Raw genomic sequence first — 26,713 nt, forward strand, 5'->3', positions numbered from 1 at the left:
TTCCCTTCATCCCTACTTTTTACTGCATGCATATATACATATTCAATACTTGAGCTCTTCACTACATGACTTCAACCCTTGCTCTACTTAGTATACTCTCTTGTTTGCCATGATATAGAAGTAGAGCGGTAGTGACACTTGTATTTATATTCTAGTTCACCTGAGTGGTCGGTGCCCATGTACTTATAGTATCATTGATCTCACACTTTTCAATTCACCTGAGTAGTCGGTACTTGCAAACTTGAGAGGATATTAAGCTTGTCTATCCTAATTGACCTCAGTGGTTGGTACTTGTGTTCCCATACAGCTTCGGTGACCTGTTGGTCGGTGTGCCCCGATGGGAGGTGTTTGTTGGCTATTCGCTGACAGTTGACTATTGATCATATTCGCATTGATCGCCACAGCTCGGGAGCATTTTATTAACACCAACAGTCAGATCCCCTGTAGGAGTGTTTTTTTTCGGAAAAGTGGTTGGTTGCCAACCCATGAGCCCAGCGGGTATTTGCTATGGTTATATGCCAGGTGGGCGAGCAGGAAGTGGCTTTTGCTTGAGATCCTTAGACCAACACGGTGGTGTAGATTGGATACATTTGGACTATTCATTCGGTTGACGCATATAGCTACAGTAGAGGTTGTTGCATACTTACTTTCAGTTCATTTCTTACACTTATTGCTACTATGGACCTTTCTTTACCTATACCTAGTTACTAGTGAGAACGCTTGCCTTCGTCGGCTCACAGTACCCATTAGGAGACCCTTTGTTGGTTTCTCACCCCCAATTTTCCATAGATGACCCAGGTGGGATTGATCGGAATGGTGCATGAGGCTGTAGTTAGAAGGCCGAGATAGAGTTTCCCAACATACGATATACATTTGATTATACTCCTTACTTAGCATTAATTACATTTGTGGATAGCAGTCTTACCCTTACACCTGTCAGTAGATACTTATGTGGTTCAATTACTGTTTATACTCATGGAGTTTGGGATGTTATACTCATGAGGTTTTGGATATCGAACTTTTGGACTTGCGTGGTTTTAGCTTGGATTTTGAAATGTGGCTTTCTACCCCTTGTGGTAATATTTTCAAAATAAAGGTTTCTGTGGTGGGAACGACTTTTAAATGATTTTCTTGCGGCTTTTTAAAAGATAGAATTTCAAACAAAGTCTTCGTATGGGAGACATTTCCAACTAATAGGATGAGTGAGAATGAATGTGAATAGATGTGATTAAAGATTGTCAATTGTATGCTGATGAATATTGTTCTTTGTATATCCTGTACCACTGTGTGTGTGAGTGAAAGTTTGGTTGCTAATTATACATATACTATGTCATGCAAATATAAAGAAAACTCTGTCTGTTTATTTCGAAAATTTTCTGTGCTTGTGGCGATCTAATGCATCATTGGGGATTAAGATTTTGAAAAAAAAAAAAAAAAAGAGACAATTTTTTCGCTTACTCTGATTTATAAAGATAGCCCAATTTCGAATTAGCTTTCAAAAAGGACCGCCGTTCCGCTTACTCTAATTTATAAAGATAGCCCGATTTCGAATTAGCTTTCAAAAAGGGGCCCCGGAGCATGACAAGAATCCGCTGAAAAGCAGGGAGGGATTCACTAACATCCAAAGTAGAGATGAAAAATTTTCCTTCGAATCTGGGTCTCCACAGAGGTCAGCCTCCAATAGGACGGGGAATTGGGAGGACTTCGCACCCCAGGGGATGGGGTTGAGAAAAAAATTTGACTTAAAAAATAAACTTAATAATTGGATAAAATTTAAGCTAATTTGAATTGGAAAAAATTAAAATTTATTAACATTTCAAATAAAAAATTAATTAATGTAGTGTATTTTAAGAAATTTTACGTATCTCGCGAGGATGGTCCGGGCAGAATTTGTTTCACGCTCGTGAGAATTTGGCAGGAACAGATATTCTAAAAACCTGCGGAGAATCTAATACAAGAGAAGCAATGTTTTGAGGTAAAATATTGAACTAGCGGTCACGACGTAGCAGAAGTCCTAGAATAGCAGGCGGCAGACTGAAGCCTAACTAAACAACAAAGAATATTAATAAGAATCTACCAAGGGTTCGTTCGGAAACTAAAGTTGATGTCAAATTCTCATAAAGCGATCATCAAAAGGTTTCTCTTTTTTTCTTCGCCATTCATGGAGAGTAGATTTTTCAAGGACAAAGTACCTGTTGAAGAAATATTAGCACTAATATGTGATGGAAGCTCTTGAAATTATGTTAAAAGATGTTTACATAGTAGAGCATAAAAAACAGAGAAGACTACAATATTACATGCAAGAGTCCACTAGGAAATACATTAATCTCTCGCTTATAGGCTCGCTGTTGAAACTTAATTGACGTTGCGAGTGCAAAGTAATGATGGTGGAACTGCACGGGTTCACTTACAACAGTCGGCACTCTCAATTTTTTAGCGGACCAATTCCAGCAGTACACCTGTCTCAAAACTCTCAAGAGGAGGAATACGTTCCGAAAAATATATGTAATAGTTTGTTATTGCAAGAGGGCGCAAAATAAGTAAATTTCATCTTCTAGACGTCTTCTCAGACCGACCCAATGTCGATATACCACATAATAGTATAAAATTTGCACCTATTTTTCTTTTTGTTATATTGCACAACAGATAAGTTTATCCTCCCCAATTCTTTTGTGAATGATTCGTCTTGTTTCCCTTCCACTTAGAAACACATGAAAGAAAAAGGATGAAGTAACCCTACTGTAACTGCGCTGTTTATACAGTAAGTAATATGCAACTGAATATTGCTTCCCCGATCGTGTTGTTCTTCAGACAACCAAACTTAAACCTGAAACAATCTTGAGGACCTATTGTAGAAGCGCACAAGACATGAGAAAAAAAATTTGCTCCCCTAATTACCACATATAAGGAATTGCTGCAGTTTTACTGGGCATGCCACAACACAGTCTTATGATAATGGCACGGCATTGACACAATGGCACGAATTTTTATTATCAAATATTCAAAAAAACATAAGATTTATTTTAATATTTCTTCTCGTAGCTATAAAAATGACACGAGTCTTAATTATATCTCACATAATTTATTAAAAATAGAGTGATAAAAAGAACAATTTGTATATATTATATTATGAAAGTATATGCATCAAAACAAAACTAAAATCACGATTTGGTAAACATTCATAGAAACATACTACCATAGGCAAATACGCTACATCTGAATTGATAAAAGAATTGAGGAAGACATTTACTAATTGCAACAAATGTACGTAGATTTACAAAATTTATATATTTCAAGTATGGAAAAATCTTTGTGAAACTTTTCACGTGAAAAAATAGAAAAATTCAAAAATATCCACTAAAAACTCAAAACAAAATTATATTGTCGATTCATTGTCAGCGCCGTGCCACGCCCGAGGACGACCTAGGCACGGTACAGCACGGACGGCGACGGCCCTGGCAATCCTTCCACAGCACAAGTGCACAAGTGAAAAAGGGTTGTTGAGCAATAGACAGGTAGAAATTTTGCAAGCAAATTTTACGTGGTTTTGCAAACTCAAAGAGTACAACCATGCATATCCTCTAAAACTCAAGAATAGGCCAAGTTAACAGCCATTAGCGTGATGAAAGCCAGAGAAATAAATGAAGTAGATCCTCTTAAGGTGAAATTTACAGGTGGGAAACGCAATTTCCAGAAGAGCATCTCTAGGAAAATACAAACCCTCCTTGGATCCCTTTTCATGTAATAGGACGCTGATGATAGGTGATAACAGCAGCAGCAAGCTTCCAAATTCCATATCAGAAAAGTTGAAGTTTTGGTTCCTGCGTCGGTGATCCACCAAAGCCGAATGAAATTTTACTAGGACAAAAGACCTATTATGTTTATATATAGTATTTTAAGGACCTATTAATTAATTCTATTTTGAGAAGGTAAGATGATTCTTTATGAAGGATGAGAAAAAGATTTGTGCACATACAGCATCTACAGCATATACGGAGCAATTTTGTGCAGCTAACTCATCACCGACTCCAAATCTCTGAGATCGGAATATCTTAGTATTTTATTTGGAATAGATTTAAATCTGTAATACAGAAATATCTTAGTATTTTAGTCAAATTGGACTAGACAAGCCTAGATTATAATTTAATCCTAATTTGACTTCAAATAAAAATTACATTAGAGTAAACAAAATTATAGACACGTACTAAAATAAGATAAAATTGTCTTAGATTTTCGACTATATGGTTTTTTTTTTTTTTTTTTTTTTTGAGAGATAGATAGCACGCTACCCGCTTCGTTTATTTCATTTAGAAATAAACTTAGCTGGAAATGTGAATCAACTAGGATTCAAATTGGGACCTCGGATACCAACCACCAAGCCCTTTGCCACTTACTCTAGGGACAGTCAGTATTTTTCGACTATATGTTAAATAACATAAACTCACCCATGCATGCATTGCGCAGCTTCAAATCTAGTTATATATAATTTTCTTTTTTTCTTCCTCTTTAAGTTCTTTGAGCTTAAAGGCAAGTAGGGATATAACTCTCTTTAATTTCTCTATATTTGAATCACTTGAAAACTCTACATATATGGCTTTTGTTTGACAAGAAAAAAAAAGAAAAAAATAGTAGTAACCTTTCTTTGTTCTTTGTTTTCTTTTAAAAAAAAAGATTTCCAAGCTAACAAACACTTGAACAAAAGAATTTCATCCCCATGTACCTTGGACATCAAATAATTGAGAAGAAACAAAAACAAAACTGCAGTAACATTGGATACACCAGAAGGTGCACGCACACCTGATTATCAGGTATGGCCAAACAAATTCTGGGAGTTGCTTTTCTACAACTTTGTTGATAGTACAAGCCAACTGTCTGCAATCAAAAGCTGATCAAATTTATAGGGCACAGTACACTACTACCCGATTCCCATAGTTTTTTTTGAGTACCTTAAAAGTCCAAAAGTAGTTGTGGAAGTACTCTCTCAAGATGGGTAGCTTCAATTTTGTCACTTCCTTCTGCTTCAGCAAGTATGGCGGCACGTTGAACAGCCTCTTTGAAAAATAAAATAAACTAAAATAAGTTTAAACAACTAACTTTTAGTATGGCACCAGATTTATATCAAGTTAACATATTAAAACATATAAATAAACTCGGGGTTTCAAGCATGCACACCTGTGACAAAAAATCGCAGAAGCTCACAACTTACTTTAAGTGAACTTGCATTAGCTGCATGCAACAAACATATAATTACAAACTACAACCATTATAAATTTCTCAAAGCATAATATCAAAATTATATAATCTTAGCATGTCAGGAAAGAACGAAAATTTTATAAAGCAATTATGGTGAACACGGAAAACAATTTATGGGCAATCAACTAGAAGGCATGACAAAACTACAGTTTTAGTGATCAGCTCAGAGTGTGGAACATTGATATAGTATATTTTGGAATACTGTTGTTTTTGAACATAAGATAATATGTCGATAAATAAAAAAATTATGGACTCTGAGTTTGTGAACAATTTATATTTAATAAATTTGTTAATTTCTTGCCTTGTGCATTTACAATAATTAAATTACACTTTTAGCTCCATGTTGATAATGGCACAAAAGTTATATTATGCAATGCTTCAAAAATTGCTCCTTATGCTTAAGGGTGCAAAGCAGGCCACTAGGCCCAAAATGCTTCGAGCCAAGCTGTGGCACAACATAGGTACTGTAGCACACATGCCATGCCGGCACCGCCCGAATTAATGGGCCATGTTGGGCCGATGTGGAACCTGTAAAATTTGAATTATGTAACAAATTGACTTTTTAAATTCAATAAATGGAAATGGAGAACATTGAGAGAGAGGCTAATTTCATAAATTGGAACCGTTTCCGACGAAACAAAATCACCACTTTTATGGCCTGTCAATGCAGGAAGACGTGGTGAAGTCCATTTTTGGATTCTGCAAGGCGAAAGCGGGGAATAATGCAAAAATCAAAATAGGAAAAAAGGTATTTTTGGAAAAAAGTGCGACTGTTAATGTATGGTTTCGCATGAAACTCATTGGGAGGGGCTACTGTGCAATTACGTGTGCCGATGAAGTTGGAGCATAAAATGTGGAAAATACAATAGGCTACAAGAAAAATTACAAAACCCTATATTAAAGTGAATCCGGAGTTTGGAACCCTAACTCCCTCGCTTTTTCTCCTTAGCTTCCCCAGCCGCAAGTAACATCTCACCCCACCTGCGCCGCGCCGACCTGACCTCCGGCGATCCCCTCAGACTACCGGAGCCTCTGCCAAGATCCCGAAGTCTCTCTCTTCCTCTTTCTCTCTCTCTGTCTCACTTAAATACCTTGACCCAATCTCCTCATGCCTTCGACCGCACAGTCCCAAACCAACGTCACCGGCCTCCAGGGGTTCCAGCGACCCTCCTCCGATTAGCCCAGGCGCCACCATGTGCCCCGAGTCCGATCTCCACCTGTGAACCTGATATGTTGAGGATCAGGCCGCATCTTCAAGTCCCGCGCTGCTATCGTCGCCGTCGCCGCCGCCGCTTCCAGCCGTCCCTGTCGACATCTATGGACCTGGAGAACCCTCCAGCGTAGCCCCAACATCTCTCGACCATCCTATTGCTCGGGTAGCCAGTCTGAACCTGAGGGTGCTTAGGCTTGGCTGCAACCCTTCAACCACCATTGTCGCCTCCCGCCGTCGGCAACAGTCATATCTGATCTCTCCTCGTCAAGCACGACCCCTTCCGGCTAGTGCGAGCCTTCTTTGGCGGTCGAAACCCGAGAAGAGTGAAAACTGCTCTAGGCTGCATCGAGCAGGGTTTTCGCACTCCTGCTCTGGCAATCCCATTCATTCATATCTCGTTGTTTTGCACGCAACCACAGCTTCAAGATGACGCTACTGTCACGGACGCTCCGGGTGCAAACGCCAAAAGATTACCTCGATGCGAAGTACATTCAATTATGCCCTGTGATGTTGGGCAACTGGATGTTCCTTGCGAACCTAGTGCTTTTACCGCTGAAGGAGTTCGATGTGGTGCTTGAGATGGACTGGCACATTGAACACCATGCTACTCTCAATTGTGAACAGAGGATGTTGACCTTCAATGCACCCGGGAAGGAGGAGTTCGTCCAATGAGCATGTTGCTCTTTCGCAATGACCATCTCTTCAGCTAGGGCAAAACAACCTACGATTGGCAGATGAATGGCCTACCTGGCTTCGGTGGACGTCATTCGCAGAGCGGCTCCAAATCTTGAGAAGATTTTGGTAGCTCGAGAGTTTCTTTTTTTTCCGACAACTTTTTTTCCGACAAGCTACCCTCGATGCCTTCAAATCGGAAAATTGAGTTCTTCATAGGATTGGCTCCCGACACGACTCCCATCTCAAAGGCCCCATACCGAATGGCCTTCACAGAGCTGAAGGAGCTGAAGGCTCGGCTGGAGGATCTCCTGGACAAGGGGTTCATCAGACCGAGTGTGCCCCCCTGGGGTGCACCCATTCTTTTCGAAAAAAAAAAGAACGATAGTCTATGTTATGCCTAAACCATCGAGAGCCCAACAAGGTCACGATGAAAAACAAGTACTCCTTGCCACAGATCGACGACCTTTTCAATCAGCTACAGGGATTATCGGTCTATTTGAAAATTGATCTGCAGTCAAATTACCACCAACTAAAGATCAAAGCAGATGATGTGGCGAAAACTGCATTCAGGACTCGTTTTCACGGTGATGCCTTTCGAAATTATTAATGCCCCAGCAACATTCATGGACATGATGAATTGAGTGTTCAAGCCATATCTAGATCACTTTATCGTAGTTTTAATTAACGATGTACTGATCTGCTCGCGGATTGATGAGGTGCATGAGGATGCAATCTCTGGCTTCTCCTTCACATGCCCCTCTATTGACGTTGGTTCCCATATAGTTATTTCACCGCCTGAGACTTTATCAACATTTCCTTTTACCTTGAATTTTGATGCCTCACAGGTTAGTAATAGGAACGATGCCGATGTCATTGGTCAACCAGAGCTCCGAGTCTATACTGGATGACACACCGTTTGGCCTGCTGCTGCTTCACCTTCCACTGTTTCCCCGACACCTTCCACCTCTGCTTACTACCTTCCCCTGGGCCTACTTTAGTACCTTCTCCCTCACCTTCTGAGCCTCCTTTACCTCCCCAAACAGACTCTATGCATACTCGATCCATGACTAAGGATTTGGCTGAGTCTACCTTGATTCTGGCTTCTGGGCGTTCTCTTCTTTCTACTAAGCCTACCACTTTTCATAAAGCTTTTTAGGATGCAGATTGGCGTGCTGCCATGGCTGAAAAATTTGATGCCTTGCTGTCCAATGCTACTTGGGACCTTGTGTGACACCTTAATAGTCCCACATTGGGTAGTTATGGCTAGATGTGGAAGTATATAAGCTTGATTGGGCTAGACATAATAACTAAGCTTAAACATTTTGGGCCGGTGGTTTGGGCCCAACGAGTTATTATTGCTAGGTATCAAAGTCAGTTCACTAGCCGAAAGTGTGAGATAAAGGTCAAAATGATAGACTAAACCGGGGATGGTGATTGACAAGCTAAGTCAGGATCGGAACGACAAACGCTAGCGAGATAAGTCTCATATCGCTTGGTGATCTTGAGCTGTGAGCTGTGTGTGTTTAGGGCTGACGAGGACGTCAGGCCTAAACGGGGGGAGTCTGTGACACCCTAATAGTCCCACCCTAGTAGTCCCGCATCGGGTAGTTATGGCTAGATATGAGAGTATATAAGCTTGATTGGGCTAGACATAATAACTAGGCTTAAGCATTTTGGGCTGGTGGTTTGGGCCTGACGAGTTATCATTGCTAACGGGTCAGGTCGTTACACTTTGTTCCTCCTCCCTCTTCCGTTGATCTCATTGGCTGTAGATGGGTATGCAAAGTAAAGCAGAAGGCGGATGGTTCTCTTGAGCATTTCAAAGTTCAGTTTGTGGTTCATGGTTACAAACAGCAACAGGGTTGACTTTGATGAGAGCTTTTCTCCGGTTGTCAAGTCAACCACTATTCGTATAGTTCTTTTGGTAGCTCTCTTCTCTAGGTGGTCCCTTCGCCAACTTGATGTGAAGAATGTCTTTCTTCATTGAACTCTCTCTAAAGGGGTTTATATGACACAACCCCTCATATAACCCCCTGGCTTTGTGCATCACTCTTTTCTTCATCATGTTTGTCACCTATGGAAAGCAATTTATGGTCTAAAATAGGCACCTCGGGCTTGGTTCCAACAGCTTCCTTTCTTTCTAAAATTGATTTTGTTGGAAGCACTACTAATCTTTCGATATTCATTAGTCATTCTTCTGGCAGTCTTGTTCTTCTGTTATATATTGATGATATTAATGTCACCGGCAACTCCTTTCTTTTAGAGGATCTTATCGTTACCTTACAACAAGTATTTGTAAGGAAAGACCTCGGGCCACTACATTATTTTCTAGGTGTTGAGGTTAATCGCTCCACTTTTGGTTTTCATCTGACTCGGCACAAATATGCGCATCAACTGCTTCAGTGACATGGTTTTCTTGATAGTAAGCCAGTCTCTAGTCCTTTCTGTCTGACCTCTCCTCTCTCTTCTCATGAAGGGCGTCCACTTGAGGATCCCTATAGTTATCGTCGGATTGTTGGTGCTCTACACTATCTCACCTTCACTGCCGTCAATTCTGTTGCTCAATTCCTACATGCTTCTCGTGAACCGCACATGCAAGCGGTCGAGTGTATTCTACGATATATTCGAGGGACGCTGACTTATGGTATTCCTATCTCCCACTGCATCAATCCTTCTCTTGTAGGATTTGCAGATAATGATTGCGTTGGTTGTCTAGATACACGCCGGTCTACTTTCGGATATTACATATTTCTGGGGCCCAATCTTATCTCCTGTTTAGCTAAGAAGCAGCCCATTGTTTCTCGTTCCAGTGTTGAAGCAGAGTATCGTACTGTCGCCTACGCACTTGCTGAGACTATGGATCTGTCATCTACTTCGTGACCTTGGTGTTTTCTTATGGCGCTCCATCAACATATATTGTGATAATCTTTGCACCACTTATCTTGCGGCCAATCCTATCTTCCATGCTCGCACTGAACACATTTAACTTGACCATCAATTCTTGCGAGAAAAAGTCCAGTCCGACGATTTGGAATTGGTTCATATCTCTTCTAATAAGCAACTTACAGACATTTTCACCAAGCCTTTATCACCCTCTCGATTTTCAGTACTCCAGCTCAACTTTCGCATTTGATCGGTGGATGCTTAGCTTGATGGGGAATGTTACGACAAGCTTAATATCATTACTCTATATTAGGAAACTGTATATTACCATCATATATAGAGTTACATAGTATATAATCCCAGTTGTATTATTACTATAGTCAGCATTATTACTACGGTAGACATATCTCTTGTACTATATATTTACATCAATACAACCCAAGAAGGTATGCTCTTTTGCACTTCTCACAGACCACCTTATATTCATAAGATGTACTTTTGTTTGAAACTGTATATCTTCTGAATGGTTAATGTAGCAGACTTTGACTTACTCCTTTTAGTGTTATGTCCACATGCTTTAATTATCTTGTTTAGAATGTGTATATTTTTTTTCCGCCTTGTTTGATGTAGACACCTTGTGTGCACCGAAGATGCCTTGTGCACACGGCGGGTCTGTGCACGTGCCGGGTAGGCTTCCGCTGGGGCCAGGGCGTGACAGTTTGTGCACATAACAATCTACCTTCTCCGACAATCCAAATACCTCGAAAAGGGTTGCAACGGCCCTCTTATGGCGCATGGTGACCATGAAATATATGGGAAGGAAAGGAGGCCCAGTTGTCTCTTACTCTATTTTGGACTAAATTAACAAGCCCTATTTAAATTCTTTTTAAAACATTTGGTATAAATCCAAAGAATAATTAAAAACTCCATCCAAACAGTCAAATACTGAATCTAGATTTTTATCCCCAAAGTAAAACCAACTCAATTCCGAAGTATTTTCCACACTTTCTCCAAATACGTACAAACATGCCATTATTGGATATTTTCAAGTGTTTCCTCTTAATTTTGAAAAATAAAATAAAATTTCAACAATAATTTTGAAAAATGTGAAGATCATTCAAAATTTTGTGAAAATTCTAAAATTATGTTTTGTATGTCTTGGGCTCACTGCTAGCAAGATAAATTAGAGTTCTTCAAATTTATCTTGTATCAGTTTTGGCATTAGAGAGATCCTAATGTATTTTTTTTTTCTAAATTATTACCAGGACTTCTAAATATGAACTTTAATTAGATCTTAATCTCATCAAGCCTCCACAAACAACCGATTAGACAATCTATAGTCCACCTTCAATGACTTACAAACCTCCAATACCCAAATTTCATGGTTAACCCACTCATCTCTACCAAGCTATCCAAAAATCTTCTGTTTTTGTCTCATTTTTACACCTATTCAAGAGCTATCTCAACAGATTACTGAGGTTCCTATTATCCTACGTCCATTACCACCACCAAAGGAGTCTCTTCTGCTACATATTGTGCTTCAAATAAACACTAGATCGTTCTCCACCTGCACATGATCTTTTGACACAATACAACAAGTTCATTAATCCGTCTTCTAATGTTTTAGTAAAACTCATATATGCGCTTGAAGTTCCAAATGTCAATTATCTTTTTCACAACGCCACAATTGAAATACAACTAATAAAGATTGTTCGACATGCAGGCATTGGACTGCACTACTTTATCTTTCCAACCATCCAATATATTCCCATTCTAGTGTTGATCCCATTGATATCAAGGACAAGATCCTGTGTTTTTTTGTACATTTTTAGGATTTTTCTACATGGAATAAATCCCGAAAGCTCAGGGATATGGTTTTGAACTTTTACATTAGGATTAGATATATTTGTATTTGGAAAATCCCAAAACTGTTGATTTGACTTAGAGTAGGATTGTAAATATCGCCTATGGCTTGCAATTTTAGAGAGAGAATTACGGCATAATTGGTTCTTTTTTTTCTACCAGTTGGGAAGTCCTGCACCAATTGCAGTCGTGTTATCTCTTTTCCTTCCCCTTGTGTGCATTGGCCAAAAAGTTGTTTTCCCTAAAGGTTCCATCTTGTCTGTCTTTCTCACATTTTTTTTTCCTCGTTTATTCTTCTTTAAAAACTTCCTTCCGAAATTACCTAGACTTTCTCAGGAATCTTGTGAATTTTTACCTCTTCGTTGGCGATTTTCTATTGTTTCTTCTTAATTTCTAAAAGCAAAAATTACCTCTATACCCTTGTAAAATTCCTAAATTTCCTATTTACCCTTTCTTGCAAATATACGCCTAAATTTTTTTCTTTTTCAAATACACCCTATTTTGAGGGTTTAGAAGGAAATATTTGAGAACAAATCTTTTGAAAGATAGATATGAAAGTAGGTCTGTACCGAGGGATATATAGATAATTAGCTCTTTCTTAAGGAAAGATAAAAGTTAAAAATAATTTTTTAAAAAATGTAAAAATCATTCAAAATTGTGTGAAAATTCTACAATTTTGTTTGTATAAATCTTGTGCTCATTGCTAGCAAAAGAAATTGGATTCCTACATCGCCTAGACACAACCCTGAGTAGGGCGTCTGTAAGGAAGTGAATTCTCGAAATCCGAGAGTTGAACTTCTATTAGAATCGATTTGTTGTCGACTTGGCATGCTTCGGAAAAGCCGAAGTCATAAAAAATGCAAAAAGTGCATTGTAGAAGGTCTCGGAGAGCAAACTGGTGAAATTCTGCATAGTTGCAGAATTTGCTCTCGGGGACCGGTCCCTGGTGGGAGGGACCGGTTCCCGTAAGCATGAAAGGTGGCAGAAAATTTCTGCGCAGGATTCTTGCTCTCGGGGACCGGTCCCTGGTGGGAGGGACCGATCCCCGAAAAAAATGGGCAAAGGCTATTAACTGCAAAAATTGCTCTCGGGGACCGATCCCTCTAGGGGCAGACCGGTCCCCGTAGCCCGAAATGCCCAAAGATGAGCTGCTTCATGATTGTAAAGTTGAGGGGTTTTTATGCAATTGTTGCATAAGTGAGAGCTATATAGGGGTGGAGAGCTCTTCTCCTCTCATTTCTCTCAACCTAAAACCTATTTCTCTCTCCCTCTCTCTCTCTAAGTGCTCTTCCTCTCTCTCTAGAAGGTGAAGAAGAAGAGGGCTTTGGTGAAGATCAAGATCAAGAGAAGGGATTTCTTCTTCTCCTTCTCCCTCCTTGGCTAGTAGCAAGCTTGGAGAGGTAAGCTTCTAAGCTCAACCATGGTGAACTTCTAGGGTTTGGGTTTTATATCCTAGAATTGGTTTAGTTGGGACTCTAGTGTACCAAATAGATGTTCCATGCTTGAATCTAGGACTAGAATCATGGATTTTTGCATTGTTGAAACCTAAAAATGGGATTTTGGGAAATCTAGGGTTTTGATCTAAGTTGGTTGGTTGTAAACCTAATTGCTAGGTATCTAAACACGTTGGCGGCGACGGTTCGACTATTCGTCGAGTTGGTGCGGAGATATCGCCAAGTGGAGGGCGTTTCGGCTTCGTTTCTACTCGGAGGGCCGAAGCGGCGCCCTAGGAGATTTCCGAGTTCCTTTCCTTGAGTCGTTGCATCGCCAAGAGGTGGGTGGTGACCATCCCGAAGCAGCTAGACTGCTCCCTATGTCTAAGTGTATTGTTTATCAAGTTTGCATATTGTGATATTGCATTATAGGGTACTTAGATGATTACTACTCATCCTTGTATGCTCCTTGGTATAGTTGCATAGTCGGCTTAGCACTTAAACCTAGGATGCGTGAGATTAGTGCAATAAGGTTTGGAACCCTATAATGAGATGATAAGTGATGAATGTGCCTATGTGGATGAAAACCTAGTAAAGTGTAAACTAATGTATTGGGATCATGTAACAAGAACGAGTGGCATCTAGTTAATGTTGAACACAGGAATGAGTGGCATATGAGAACCTTAGTGTAGTTGAGACACTAGGATGCTGAGTATAGGAATACATTGATTCCATGATGATGACAACCCTAGTTGGCAGGTATCCTCAGTTGATGAGGATTAGATCGTGCTCGCGTAGCCTGTTACGCTTGTAGTGGTCGCTCCACACAAGCTGTGCACTCCGGAGGTTTGGTCACACGATAGGACGGCGGCTAGCTGTCCGCAGGCGGTCTCGGGTGAGTCAAGCGGCTGGGACTCCTCACCTATGGGATTAGAGACGTGAGTTGTGGGCGAGCCCTTGGGCGAGCCGAGTGATTGGGTAAACTAATGAACAAGTAACCTTGTTGAGCATAGTAGTTTGGTAGTTGGCCTTTACTATGTAGCGCATGCATCATTATCTTGGATTGAGGCATAGTAGGATACTTGCATTTTACTTACTATGTCGTTGCTGTTTCATACATATCTATCTATCTATCTATCTTCCTATACCTGCTTAGACCTAGTTGGGAGATCAGCGGAGTCGGCGGCCGAACCCACTGGGAACTATGGATAATAGTTCTCACCCCACTCTGTTGCAGGGCCAAGCTCGAGTACCCCCGACGAGGATCGTGGCAAGGGCTTAGCGCCCTAGGGTTGGTAGATGCTTCCTATTGCATTAGTAGTCACCCTATATACTTGAGAGTAGATGATGTATAGGTGTGAGAGATTTTGGAAGATTGTAAACTTTATGTTTATGTTTTGGAAGAATGTAAAGTTAATCAAATGTATTAAAGTTGAATGAATGTAATAGTTAGTATCTCTCTTTTGTTCACTTGTTTATTACTTGTGATACTTGCTCTTAGTTGTTTAGCACTGGTTGTGCTCTCGCTGTTGTTGCTTGATTGTGTATATATTCAAGATGTTTTCCTGGGCACTTGTTGTACACAATCTTGATGTTTAGCCTTGGGCGGACAGGGGAGGTGCTGTCCGTCCGGCGTCTGTTCGACGCGCCCGAACCGAACCAAATTGGTAGCGGGCTCGGGGCGTGACAGCGTCGAGACTTGATATTTTGTGGATTGGCTAGGCCCTTCTTACGAGGATTTTGTTTTGATGGCTGAGCATAAGAGATGCTAGCCCTTAGGCCCTTGCGAGAAGGCTCTAGCCCTCTTCCCTTTTTCCAAGGGTCTGCCATGGCGAATCCTAAAGAGATAGGCCAACAGCTAGCATGCCACCCATTGGATCCTAGGGTGGCTAAGAGTTGCGTTGGGTATTTTAGTCTTCAAAGGCTACTGGGGAGGTTATTTTAATTCAAATAATATCTAAAATTTTACAATTTTATAATTTTTTTTTAAAAAAATTATAACTATTGATATCTATAAATACTCCTACAAACTCTCCCTATTTCACCACAACAAAAATTTATATTCTTTCTTTTCTCCCAACATTAACCTCTCTCTAACTTCAAATCTCAAATTGAACGCTTCCAATTTCATTTCACCACTACAAAATTTTTAAATTCTCTCTAAATGCTCTTCCTACAAACTTTCCCCACGAGCTCTCTAATGTTGTATGGAAGTAAGACAATAGGTAATAACAAGATTCGGCTAGAAAAGGACAACGAATAAAGCTAGAACAATTAGGGTTTTAAGAAAACCGCTACTTTGTAAGATATATTAAAAGAAAAGATGACAAAGAATGGCTGTAACCGAACTTGCAGCCTTTATATACTAGGGTTGCAAGATACTCATCAATAATGGCCCTTGATTATGACTTATCAACTAACTTTAAATCCTAGCCATCAACATGTTTCAAAAAGTCACATGACCTCTAGTTAAACAAAAGGGGTAATTGCTTATATACCCCTAAAAAGTTACAAACTTTCTGATTTACCCCTCTTAAAAGGCTAATATTGAAAATTTCCTTTTTAAATCCAACCTATTTCAAATATACCTCTAGAGTCAAATTGTGTTAATGAACTATTAGCAATAGCTATTATCTATATGAAATTACTATTTTGCCCCTTCAAATATATACTTCCACCATCACCGACTTTTCTTATTTGCCCTTAAGTTAGGGGCACAAAAAGTATTTTGATTTTGTCTTTTCAAATATACCCTTCTACCATCACCAACATTTCTTATTTGCCCTTAAATTAAGGGCAAAAGAGACATTTTAATTTTTTTTAACTCTAGTAGATATTTAACTCACGTTTAACCTAAGTTAACTTAATAGGTGGTAACTGCAGGGTATTTTGGAATAATGGAAATATGAGGGGTATATTGGAAAGAAAAAAATCAGAGTAAACGAGATATTTCCGAAGGTATGAGGGGTATATAGGCAATTACCCCTAAATAAAATGAAAGTTGTAAAGTAAAATGTGACATCCCAATAGTCCCACATCAGATAGGAATAGAGTTGTCATTGGGTATATAAGAGGACTCCACCCTAGTAATAATAACTGGGCTTAAGCATTTTGGGCCAGCGGTTTTGGCCCAACGAGTTATTATTGCTAGCGGGTCGGGTTGTTACATTTGGTATCAGAGCCAGTTCACCAGCCGGAAAGTGTGAGATGAGTCTTAGCTGAGCCAGGGTCGGAATGACAGACGAAGGCAAGGTCGGTGATTGACAACAGACTAAGTCAGGGTCGGAATGACAAAGGCTAACAAGACAAGTCTTACATCGTCTGATGATCTTGGGCTGTGTATGTGTTTAGGGCTGACGAGGACGTTAGGGCCTAAACGGGGGGAGTCTGTGACACCCCAATAGTCCCACATCGGATAAGAATAGAGTTGTCATTGGATATATAAAAGGACTCCACCCTAGTAATAATAACTAGGCTTAAGCATTTTGGGCCAGTGGTTTTGGCCTAACGAGTTATTATTGCTAGCAGGTCGGGTCGTTACATAAAAATACAATAGTAAAGCTCTTGCATCAATCTTCCAGGCTCTCGATCCTGGCAAAAAAAACCTTAACAACCTTAGTAATACATCTTTGGATCAGTCTTCATTACTTTCACCATAGCCAGCTCAAAATCCTCCAAAGTCACGTGAACTCCTGTCCCTTAGCCCAAATATACATGCTTCTATACACACTACTTTTTGTATATGCTAACGATGGTAAAATTGTTTGCCAAAATGCACAAAATACAAGGAAAGCGTTTAAACCGCACATCATATATTTAAGATGATCAAACTGGAATCGGAAGAATCAAACCATTAATCTCTCTTTCTTAATGTAGTTGTCGATATCATCGATCGTTGTCAAGTGCATTCCATACATCTTCATATAAGGAGATAACTCTTTCAGAAACTTCAAATGTTTCTCTAAATTTTTACGTGAGAACTTTTTCGCTAACAAAATTTGACGTGCTTTCTTTTACCATCTTCAATAGTGCTAACAAAATTTGACATAAAGGACAAGATCGTGATTTGGCCCAACAAGTTGCTAGTACTAGGGAGACTGGTCATTACAATTTATACTTATGTGGTACGCAACCCCATTGTGTCCCTAGGGATTGGAAGAGTCCTATATATAAAATATAATAGGACTAAACCTCTTAACCCAGCATAACATATTGGGTAGTGGTTAGGCCCAAGAGGTTAAGAGGGTTAAGCGTGCTAGAACTAGAGTAGTTCTAGGATGGGTGATCCCCCGGGGAAGCGAGGCATCACAGTTGGTATTAGAGCCAATCACTAGTAGGAACTGTGTGATAAGTATCGGCTAAGCCAATTATATCGCGGGCAGAGCGCGATTCTCTAGCTGATGACTATTCCAGGTTGAGTGCGGCTCCTCCCAAGGCCGACTAAAAGCTACCGAGACAAGTCTAACGTTGCTTGGTGCTTGTGAGTTTCTAAAAAGGCTATAGCATTTTTGGGCAGTTGCAAAGCCCAAAAAGGTTAAAAGAGTTAAGCGCACTAGGGCTAGAGTAGTTCTAGGATGGGTAACCCCCTGGGAAGTGAGGCATCACAGTTGATATCAGAGCCAATTATTAGCCAGAAATATGAGATGAGTCTTGGCAGAGCCAAGTTATACAATAGGGAGAGCGCGGCTCTCATGCTAATGACTGTTGTGGACACGCACGGGTTCCTTACAAGATCAGTTAAGAATAGCGAGATGAGTCCCACATCGCTTGGAATTTGTGAGTCTAAGCTTGACGAGGACGTCATGACTAAAAGGAAGGGAGAATGTGAGACCTAAGAAATTGGAAGAGACCTATATATAAGATAGACTAAACCTATTAACCCAACTATAGTATGTTCGGCGATAGTTAGACCCAAGAGATTAAGAGGATTAAGCGTGCTAGAACTAGAGTAGCTCTGGGATGGGTGACCTCCCTGGGAAGGAAGGCATCACAGTTGGTATTAGATCCAACCACCAGCAGGAACTATGTGATAAGTCTTTGCAGAGCTAGAGTCATATAGCGGCAGAGTGTGGTTCTCTAGTTGTTGACTATTGTGCGTAGAGTGCAGCTCCTCACAAGGTCGGCTAAAAGCTAGCGAGACAGGACTCACATTTCTTGGTGCTTGTGAGTTTCTAAAAAACCCGGCTATAGTATTTTGAGCGATGGCTAGGCCCAAGAGGTTAAGAGTGTTACGGGTGCTAGGGCTAGAGTAGTCCTAGGCAAAGTTTAAAGTGCCATGGCACGGGGGCATGCTGTTGTCTGCCCAGCACGGTACGGCACCGGCACGCTTTCGTGCTGACACATGGTACACTTGCGTGCCGATGGATACGTATGACCTCCTACTGGCACGCTTTGGCACGAACTTATTTCAGTTTTTTTATTCTAATAAGCTCTTATAATGTTATTTTAAAAGATTTAATCAAATAATTATGAATATTTGCTATGTATGACTTACTATATTATCAATTAATATACTTGTAAGCTTTTTTGTATGTAAAGTACAACTATACCTGATGCAGATAAAATATTTTTATAGATTCGAATTTTAAAAATATAAAAACATCTTTTCTTCTTTCTTTAGACCAAATTACAGTTTTTCTTTTATAAAATAGAAAAAACTAATTTTTAAATTATTTTAAAAATTATTTTAAAAGGTATTTGAAAAAATTATTTTTTAATCAAATTTTTTAAAAAATTATTATTTCTATCAAAAAAGTTACGCAATAAATTATATGACAAATAAATTAAATAAATCTAAGTATGAATTAATTTAATTTAACTTTTAATTTTATCAGTATTTTTAATCTTCTAATGCAAAAATAAATTTTTATGCTTGATGTGCCTCAAGATTTATTTATTGAGTTCGATTTTGTTCCCTTAATTTGCCAAAAAATTCGCCCCCAGCCCACCACTGACACCCGAGGGGGGTGCGGGGTGCTTCGCCCCCTGCAGTAGGGATCGAATATGTAAATTAAAATTTGGCTGCATATTGATAAACAAAATAATAAAATTATAATTTTTTGACTTACTTAACAAGTAGATCTTCGATTTGCAATGTCGATGTTTCTTGGTATCCCAAAGAACAAAACAAAAAGAAAAAAAAGCAAAAAGCAAAAAAAAAAAGAAAATAGTGTGCCAGCACGGCACAGTGCCGTGGCACTGACCTACGTATCGCTCTATCTCACGCGAAACACAGGTCCGTGCCACGGCACGGAGGGGGGTCTGAGACCCCTCCTGTACTGTGCCATCTTCTTGGCGACACGATACGTGCCGCCAGGTGCCGTTCGGCACTGAGTTGCACTTTAAACCTTGGTCCTAGGATGGGTGACCCCCTGAAAAGTGGGGCATCACACGCATATGCGGTCCATCTATTTAAATATTAATAAAATATTTATAGATATTAAAAATATATATAAATACTTTTTAACAAAGATAAATAACTAAAATAACAATTCAGAAAATTAAAATAATTAATTTCAAGTAAAGGACCCCATATCCAGACATGTATTACTAAACTGACTATTAGTAATTTACTCGTAATTATTAAATAGAGAAATAGATACCATTTTGATGCAAAATCATAAAAAATGTCTAACAAAAATTAATGTTCTAAAAAGCGACATGCCAAACATTTATGAAAATAATAATTTTTTTAATAAATTATCATTATCATTTACATAATTTGAGAGAACAACACTTGAAAAAAAAATATAGTATAATAACGTCTAACGACTACAAAATTATTCATCAATATTTATAAATATAATTATTAGATTGATTAGGAATAATACTTACTGAAATAAGAACAGAGATAGTTAGATTATATTTATACAAAGATAATTGCATTCAACATTGTACTTCAATCGCACCTAAAAAAAAAAAACTCTACCACATATGCAAGCCACATATGCGGCCGAATATGGGCCACAACTATAGTTCGGACTATAACTATACCGCATATATACGGCCGCATGGACCACTTGGGAACATTGGATAAGAGAATGTACATGGCATTCACGGTGTCATGGCAATTGCCTCCGAAAGCTTAGACAAATCATAACAGTAATTTTATATTTCCTTAATATTTCGTAAAAATAAGCTCAACGGCTCATTGAGAATTAAGAGGGAATATCCACTTACTCGATATAGATTAGTTGTGTTTATGCTAACTAACCATAAAAAAGAACATGTTAAGCTATGAACATTCTTAAAGCCAAGAATAGAAACAACATTGGGGGATGATTTTCTCCAAAATTCTTTAATAGCATATATTAAAAGTAAATTAGTCAAGAAGCTTTCTATCTATTCAATCAAAATAGATTACACAACTTACAGAACAACAAGAATTATTTTGAACCTTTGATGGAATAAAAGGGCCAATATATATCATGAATATCTGTTTTAATATGTTTAATCAAGTTATTTAATATTGAGGAAATGCCAAATCTAATATTTTGCAAATTAGTTTGCTAGCTTCTGAATTTTTTTCTTGGGATCCCTTGTTATGAATCTTTAGCATAGCCCTTAGTTAGATACATAGACAATATCGATTGGTTGTGTTTATGCTAACTAACCGAAAAAAAAAAAAAAAAAAAAAAAAAAAAAAAAAAAAAAAAAAAAAAAAAAAACATGTTAAGCTATGAACATTCTTAAAGCCAGGAATAGAAACAACATTGGGGGATGATTTTCTCTAAATTCTTTAATGGCACATATTAAGAGAAAATTACTCAAGAAGCTTTCTATCTATTCAATCAAAATAGATTACGCAACTTAAAGAACAACAAGCATTATTTTGAACCTTTGATGGAATAAAAGGACCAATATATATCATGAATATCTGTTTTAATATGTTTAATCAAGTTGTTTAATATTGAGGAAATACCAAACCTAATATTTTGCAAATTAGTTTGCTAGCTTCTGAATTTTTTTCTTGGGATCCCTTGTTATGAATCGTTAGCATAGCCCTTAGTTAGATACATAGACATTCATATAGCTTCCTATATTGAGTAATAGCTTGTAATTAATTTGCTCAAACACAAAAATTCATATATGCACCTAACTACAACATACAAACATCAGTTTACCATATAATTCTCAAGATGCATCTAATTATACTAAAGAAAAGTTCTTAATACCTGTTGTTCCCCGATTCTTCTTTGATGTACTAGCACCAACCTACCAATTAAGAGAAAATATCAATATTCCCATCAATTATAGCATATAACAAATATACAACTAAAAATGATTTATAAGATGCAATCATTAAATGCACTTTTCAAACATATACCATCCATTAATAGCATGAAACAAAATCTCGATGCTGTTTTAAATTGATTAATTCGACATACAAAAAGAAAAACAAACGAGTACTCCAAAATAAATGACTAGTAAATATTCCTGTAGATCTTTAGAGCCATTACAAAAATGATAACAACAATTTGTTTGATTAATAAATGTTATAAAAATTTCATCAACAAGCTCCAGGAGTTGATGCTGGAGAAGAAAACAAGTGGAAATAAATGTAGTTCTAGCAAGGCAGCTCTTAGTCTTAATATGATTCGTCAAAACAAACTTCTGCCTAGCTATTAATATTTTCTTCATTATGAGTAGGGCTACTGTGCTATTAGGAGCACAGCAGCCCTTGTGCTCCTAACTTTCTAACCACCCATCAAGTTTGATGGGTGGTTAGAATGAGAGAGGGAAGACATATTGTGTACACTGGGGATGCCTTGTGCATAGGGCGGGTCTGTGCACGTGCCGGATAGGCTTCCGCTGAGGCTCGGGCGTGACACTAACAATGGTTAGAATTGAGAAGAACAACAGCAGGAAAAGCAACAGGGTAGTGGCAGCAAGAGGAAGGCACAGAGGAGAAAAAAAAACCAATCCCATACAGCAGGAGCAGAAGAGAAAGAGCCAATCCAGGATGAGCAAAGAGGAGAGAAAGGCCTAATCCAAAGCCGGAGGAGAAAATTGCCAAGCAAGAACAACACGAAGAGGGGAGGAACTCCAAGGGAAAAATTACAATATCATACATCAAATTCCCCCAAACCAGTAAAAAGATTTTAATAGAACTCTCAAACAAATAGTCCGACCAGAAGTTCAATAGGAAATAGGTTTAGGTTTTAATAGATTATAAGTATTAATTCAACCTAATCAAATTTGAACCAAAAGTCCAGAAAGGTAGAAACTAACCCAAAATAGAAATAAGCTGACCGTACAATTAAGGGTTATCTCGAACCGTATTCAAATCCCTTCCCAAAACCGATAAAAACCAACAATTAGAACCCAAATAATTTTGAAGAATATAGAAATCTTCTCAGAATCCTTGAGCACCATCTAAAAACAACTAAGCAATCAAAATTACAACAAAAGTTCATATACAAAAATTAAAACTAAAAAAACTAAAATAAATAGGATAAGGCTCATCCTTGAACTGTATCAAATAAGTGGTATCAGAACAATTTGTGAATTCTGGGGCTATGTTTCATCATGGTTACCTAATTCATAAAACATCATTTAAATTTCGAATCGGACCATGCGATCCAATTTGTGCATCACTAGTGAATTGGATTGACATAACAAGGATCCTATCCTAACCCATCTAATCTGTACTGGTATCATATCGAGAGTAATACACAAATAAATTATGTATCTATGTATTGCATTTAGGTATTCAGTACTTTAATTTATTTGCATTTTGTGTTTCCAGTAAATGTTTTCTATTCCTATAAAATGTGTTGATGAAGACTACTGTAGTATACTGAGCTTTGCAAATTGCTAAAGTCCAGTGTAAAATGACTTATGGTGCCATTAGAGAGATTTTGGGAGAGTTTGAGATGAGTTGGAACTGTTTTGGGGCGAAAACGACACGAAAAATAAGTTCTGGAACCAACCTGCAATTTGGGCCAAATTCCGTTTCAGTACTGGGGCCAAATTCCGTTTCAGTACCGGTACTGAAACTCTAAGTACTGACACTCAACAGAAGTTCTCGCAGGGGAACGTTCGGGTTTTGCAAAACTCGGGTTGGATACTAGTAACGGCTACCGTGTTCTGACACTCGAGAGGGAGGACGGTACACTTTGAACTGATTTCGCTGTTGCACTACCATGCTCCGAGACCGCTACCAATTTGGTCCAGTCCGGGCGCGTCGAACAGACGCCGAAAGGACAGGACCTCTCCTGCCCGCCCAAGGCCAACCAACAGATCATGTATAAGAATTTACCCACTCGAGAGCACCGAAATAATATCTCCACGAGAATTAAGGGAGGTTATGGTAACCGCGAGCGGTTGCAAGCAGTTCCGATCGGCTGAAGATGGCCCGAGGAAACAAGGATAGTGGCCGATCATGGATCATGGATGGAAATAACTGATCAATAGGGGCAATATAAAAAGGTCAATAACGCCCTAGAAAGGGGGTCTTTTCCCTGTGAACAAAAGACCACCATTATTTCCTTGCAATTTCCTGCATTTTTTAGGAGTAGTCTACTTGTAACTTTTACTTTCCCGCATTTACTGTTTTTTCCTAGGAGTAGTTCCTAAGTAGATCAACCGAGTCTGTATGCGCCATCCGGCACACTCAATCCTTGTACTTTTCCTCAATATTAATTTCCAAGGCTTTCGGCTTTTCAAGCAGACCAACTGATGTGTTTCTTCTATTCGGCTCATCTACCGAGTCAAATCTGTAGCCGGTCCGTACATTCGGCTCATTCCAGCTCAACCGAATATTTAATAGAGTTTTTCGAACTCAGCTGATTCGATCCCTCGTCAACCGAATCACTTGATCCAGTCGAAGGGCGCAAACTTCGAGGGTCATTATTCGAAGCCGTTTTTCACCCCGACACGCTCCCCGAGGAGGATCTTTGACTAGATCAAAGGTCAGGGAATTCAGCACGCAACATACTGCACGCAAGTCAAGCTCCTGTTTGGATGCGTGGACATGTTAATCGGCATGTCTCTTTGATTTTCTTCAAAAGATTGTTGTTATATTTGATAGATAAGAAGTGCGATCAAATGCCTACAATAAAACACCATATTTGGCCATGAATGTCCTTTTCCAGAATAAGGTAAGTCACCTCGCAAGTGAAATATATTATGCAACCAAATCATACATGCCACACGACGACACTCGAAAGAAGCAAATATCAAGTACCTAACTTTTAATTGCACAATAAAATCTTCATACCAAATAAGTTAGTACCTAATTCTGAATTATTATCTAAACAAAGGCCCGAATCATACCTCGACGTTGATTGCCTCGTCCTTCTCGTCACTTGTCTCGGCCCGTCTGCTCCAAACCAACTTGAATATGGCCAGAATAAGATCCTGGGGAAAGAAACCCGATTAGGAGAATCAATCGATGGGCGATGATCAATCTGTGAAATTCTAGAGCAACAGGACGATGGAAGAGGGATTTGACCACTCACGGTATCGAAGGTTTCATCCGTCATGACTCCACGGCGAGCGGAGGAACGGCGATCCGGAGTGAGAGATTGGTTAGTGCGAGAAAAATGGTGGGACTGGGAAAAGGAGGGGTTTCCCGCGGTCGCTTGCTTCTGGCCGTCCCGAACGGCCGGAACTGGGCCTTGCAATCTAGATATAGGCCGACCCGCCGAACCGATGCGACACACTTTGGGCTGCATAATGGGCCGACCGAATTTTATAACTCAATTATTAATTTTGATAATAATGTTTTTATTAGATTAGATTAGATTAGCTAGTCAATATACGAAATCATCAGATTTTATTTGATGATTTAGCTCTAATGGTACTAAAATAGATGAAACTAGATGAAATATGTGTGAAGTAGAATAGATTCGATAAGATTAGATTTTATGAGTTTGTTTAATCTCATATCAGCGTGTTTGGTTTGGATTATCCTGCCAGAATTACAAACAATTTTGCAAACATTACTGCGTTTTGTTCATTCAATCTATAATCTGATCGATAATATACAAATGGTGTACGATTACTACAAAAATATTACCGAGCAGGGGTGGATGTCTCATATTACTGATAGCGGTTTATCTTGTATGTCATGTAAAATTACAAGTCTACCCCTCCAACCCCTCCACACCCTTTAAATGTGTCATTTTTAAAATTTTTATTTAAAATTTTCAATTATCAAATTTTTAATTTTTATTTATAATTTAAATTTAGATTTTCAAATTTTTAATTTTTTTAATTTTTTTAAATTTTAAATTTAAATTTTTGAATTTTTAAATTTTAAATTCTAAATTGTAGAATTTTAAATTTTAAATTTTAAATTTCATATTTATATTTTAAATTAGAATATTAAATTTTATATCTTTGTTCAGATTTTAAATTTTAAATTTTAAATTTTGAGTTTTAAATTTTAAATTTCAAATTTAAATTCAAATTCAAATTTTAAATTATTTAAAATAAACTTTTGTAAAAAAATTATTACTTGCAAATAGTAAAATTTTTTTTTTACCAAATAGGACTAAGGTCAATTTTGAAATAGACTATATTTTATTATCAGGATTACTGAATTTTATAAAATGAAACCAAATCTAGTAATTCTATATCCACTGTGTGCCAGACCCCGCCATAATGTCCTACAACATATGAGGCGTCTACAGAAAAGCGGAAAGTAAGCAAGAGATGGCAACAAATAAAGAGAAGGCTGAAATAACAGCCAACTAAACCGATATCAGGCGGTAAAGTTCTAACATCTATTCTAAATAGTAATTAGAACAACTAAAACATAAAAGTTAAACATTAAATTACTTACGTATCAGCCTCTAATACAAAAATGGTGGTCTCTAGTAACACCGGTTTAAAACTCGTCACCTCTCCAAAAAGTACAACGAGAAGGTAGACCAACTAGCAAAATCGTCTTCGGAAGGAAGCTGCCGAAGCCAATCGCCTTCCCGCCGGTCCCTGGCCTCACCCTGAGTGTAAGGCTCTGGAAAAACATCGATAAAAGAGGGGTGAGAACTATGATATTATAGTTCCAGTGCGTTCAATTACTGACCTCAGCTCAGTGCACCACTAGCCCAAAGAAAAGGGTTAAGCTCTAAAAAATAAGAGTAATGAGTAAATTGCTACTAGAAAGCAGTAATAATTAGGATGCTAGCTACAACTTGCAATTAAAACATGCATTCCTAATGCCGAACTTATCTTGTCATGGATATATTATATATATATTCACAAGTATATCATGCTTTTACTTAATACGATATGAAAGTAATACTTGGTATACTACAATGCATATAAGGATGACAATAAACAGAACATTATCTAGCATACTACATGTATGTATGAATTACCCAAATGAGCCACAACTATGCTAGAAGGTAAGTCCAAGTAATCCTACTACTACTCTCGACTAGTA

At 38.4% G+C, this 26,713-nt stretch overlaps 1 protein-coding gene across 7 annotated transcripts; it reads right to left on the bottom strand.

Annotated features, from left to right (window-relative positions):
- On the bottom strand, positions 3,359-24,948 carry LOC109726199 (centromere protein X). Of its 7 annotated transcripts, XR_002220439.1 has the most exons (7): positions 24,783-24,947; positions 24,598-24,681; positions 21,495-21,534; positions 5,173-5,226; positions 4,947-5,051; positions 3,977-4,034; positions 3,626-3,821 (listed from the first exon to the last, which is right to left on the bottom strand). XR_002220439.1 is itself a non-coding variant. In XM_020255687.1 (6 exons), the coding sequence occupies exons 1-5, from the start codon at positions 24,804-24,806 to the stop codon at positions 4,948-4,950; spliced, it is 306 nt and encodes a 101-aa protein (XP_020111276.1). In that variant the 5' UTR covers positions 24,807-24,947; the 3' UTR covers positions 3,359-3,455; position 4,947. The 7 variants fall into 7 exon arrangements, 6 of the variants coding, with proteins under 6 accessions (XP_020111276.1, XP_020111275.1, XP_020111274.1 ...); XM_020255687.1 differs by lacking the exons at positions 3,626-3,821; positions 3,977-4,034 and adding an exon at positions 3,359-3,455; XM_020255686.1 differs by lacking the exons at positions 3,626-3,821; positions 3,977-4,034 and adding an exon at positions 3,359-3,464.

Source organism: Ananas comosus, linkage group 21 (assembly GCF_001540865.1).
Source record: "Ananas comosus cultivar F153 linkage group 21, ASM154086v1, whole genome shotgun sequence".
NCBI lineage: Eukaryota > Viridiplantae > Streptophyta > Magnoliopsida > Poales > Bromeliaceae > Ananas > Ananas comosus.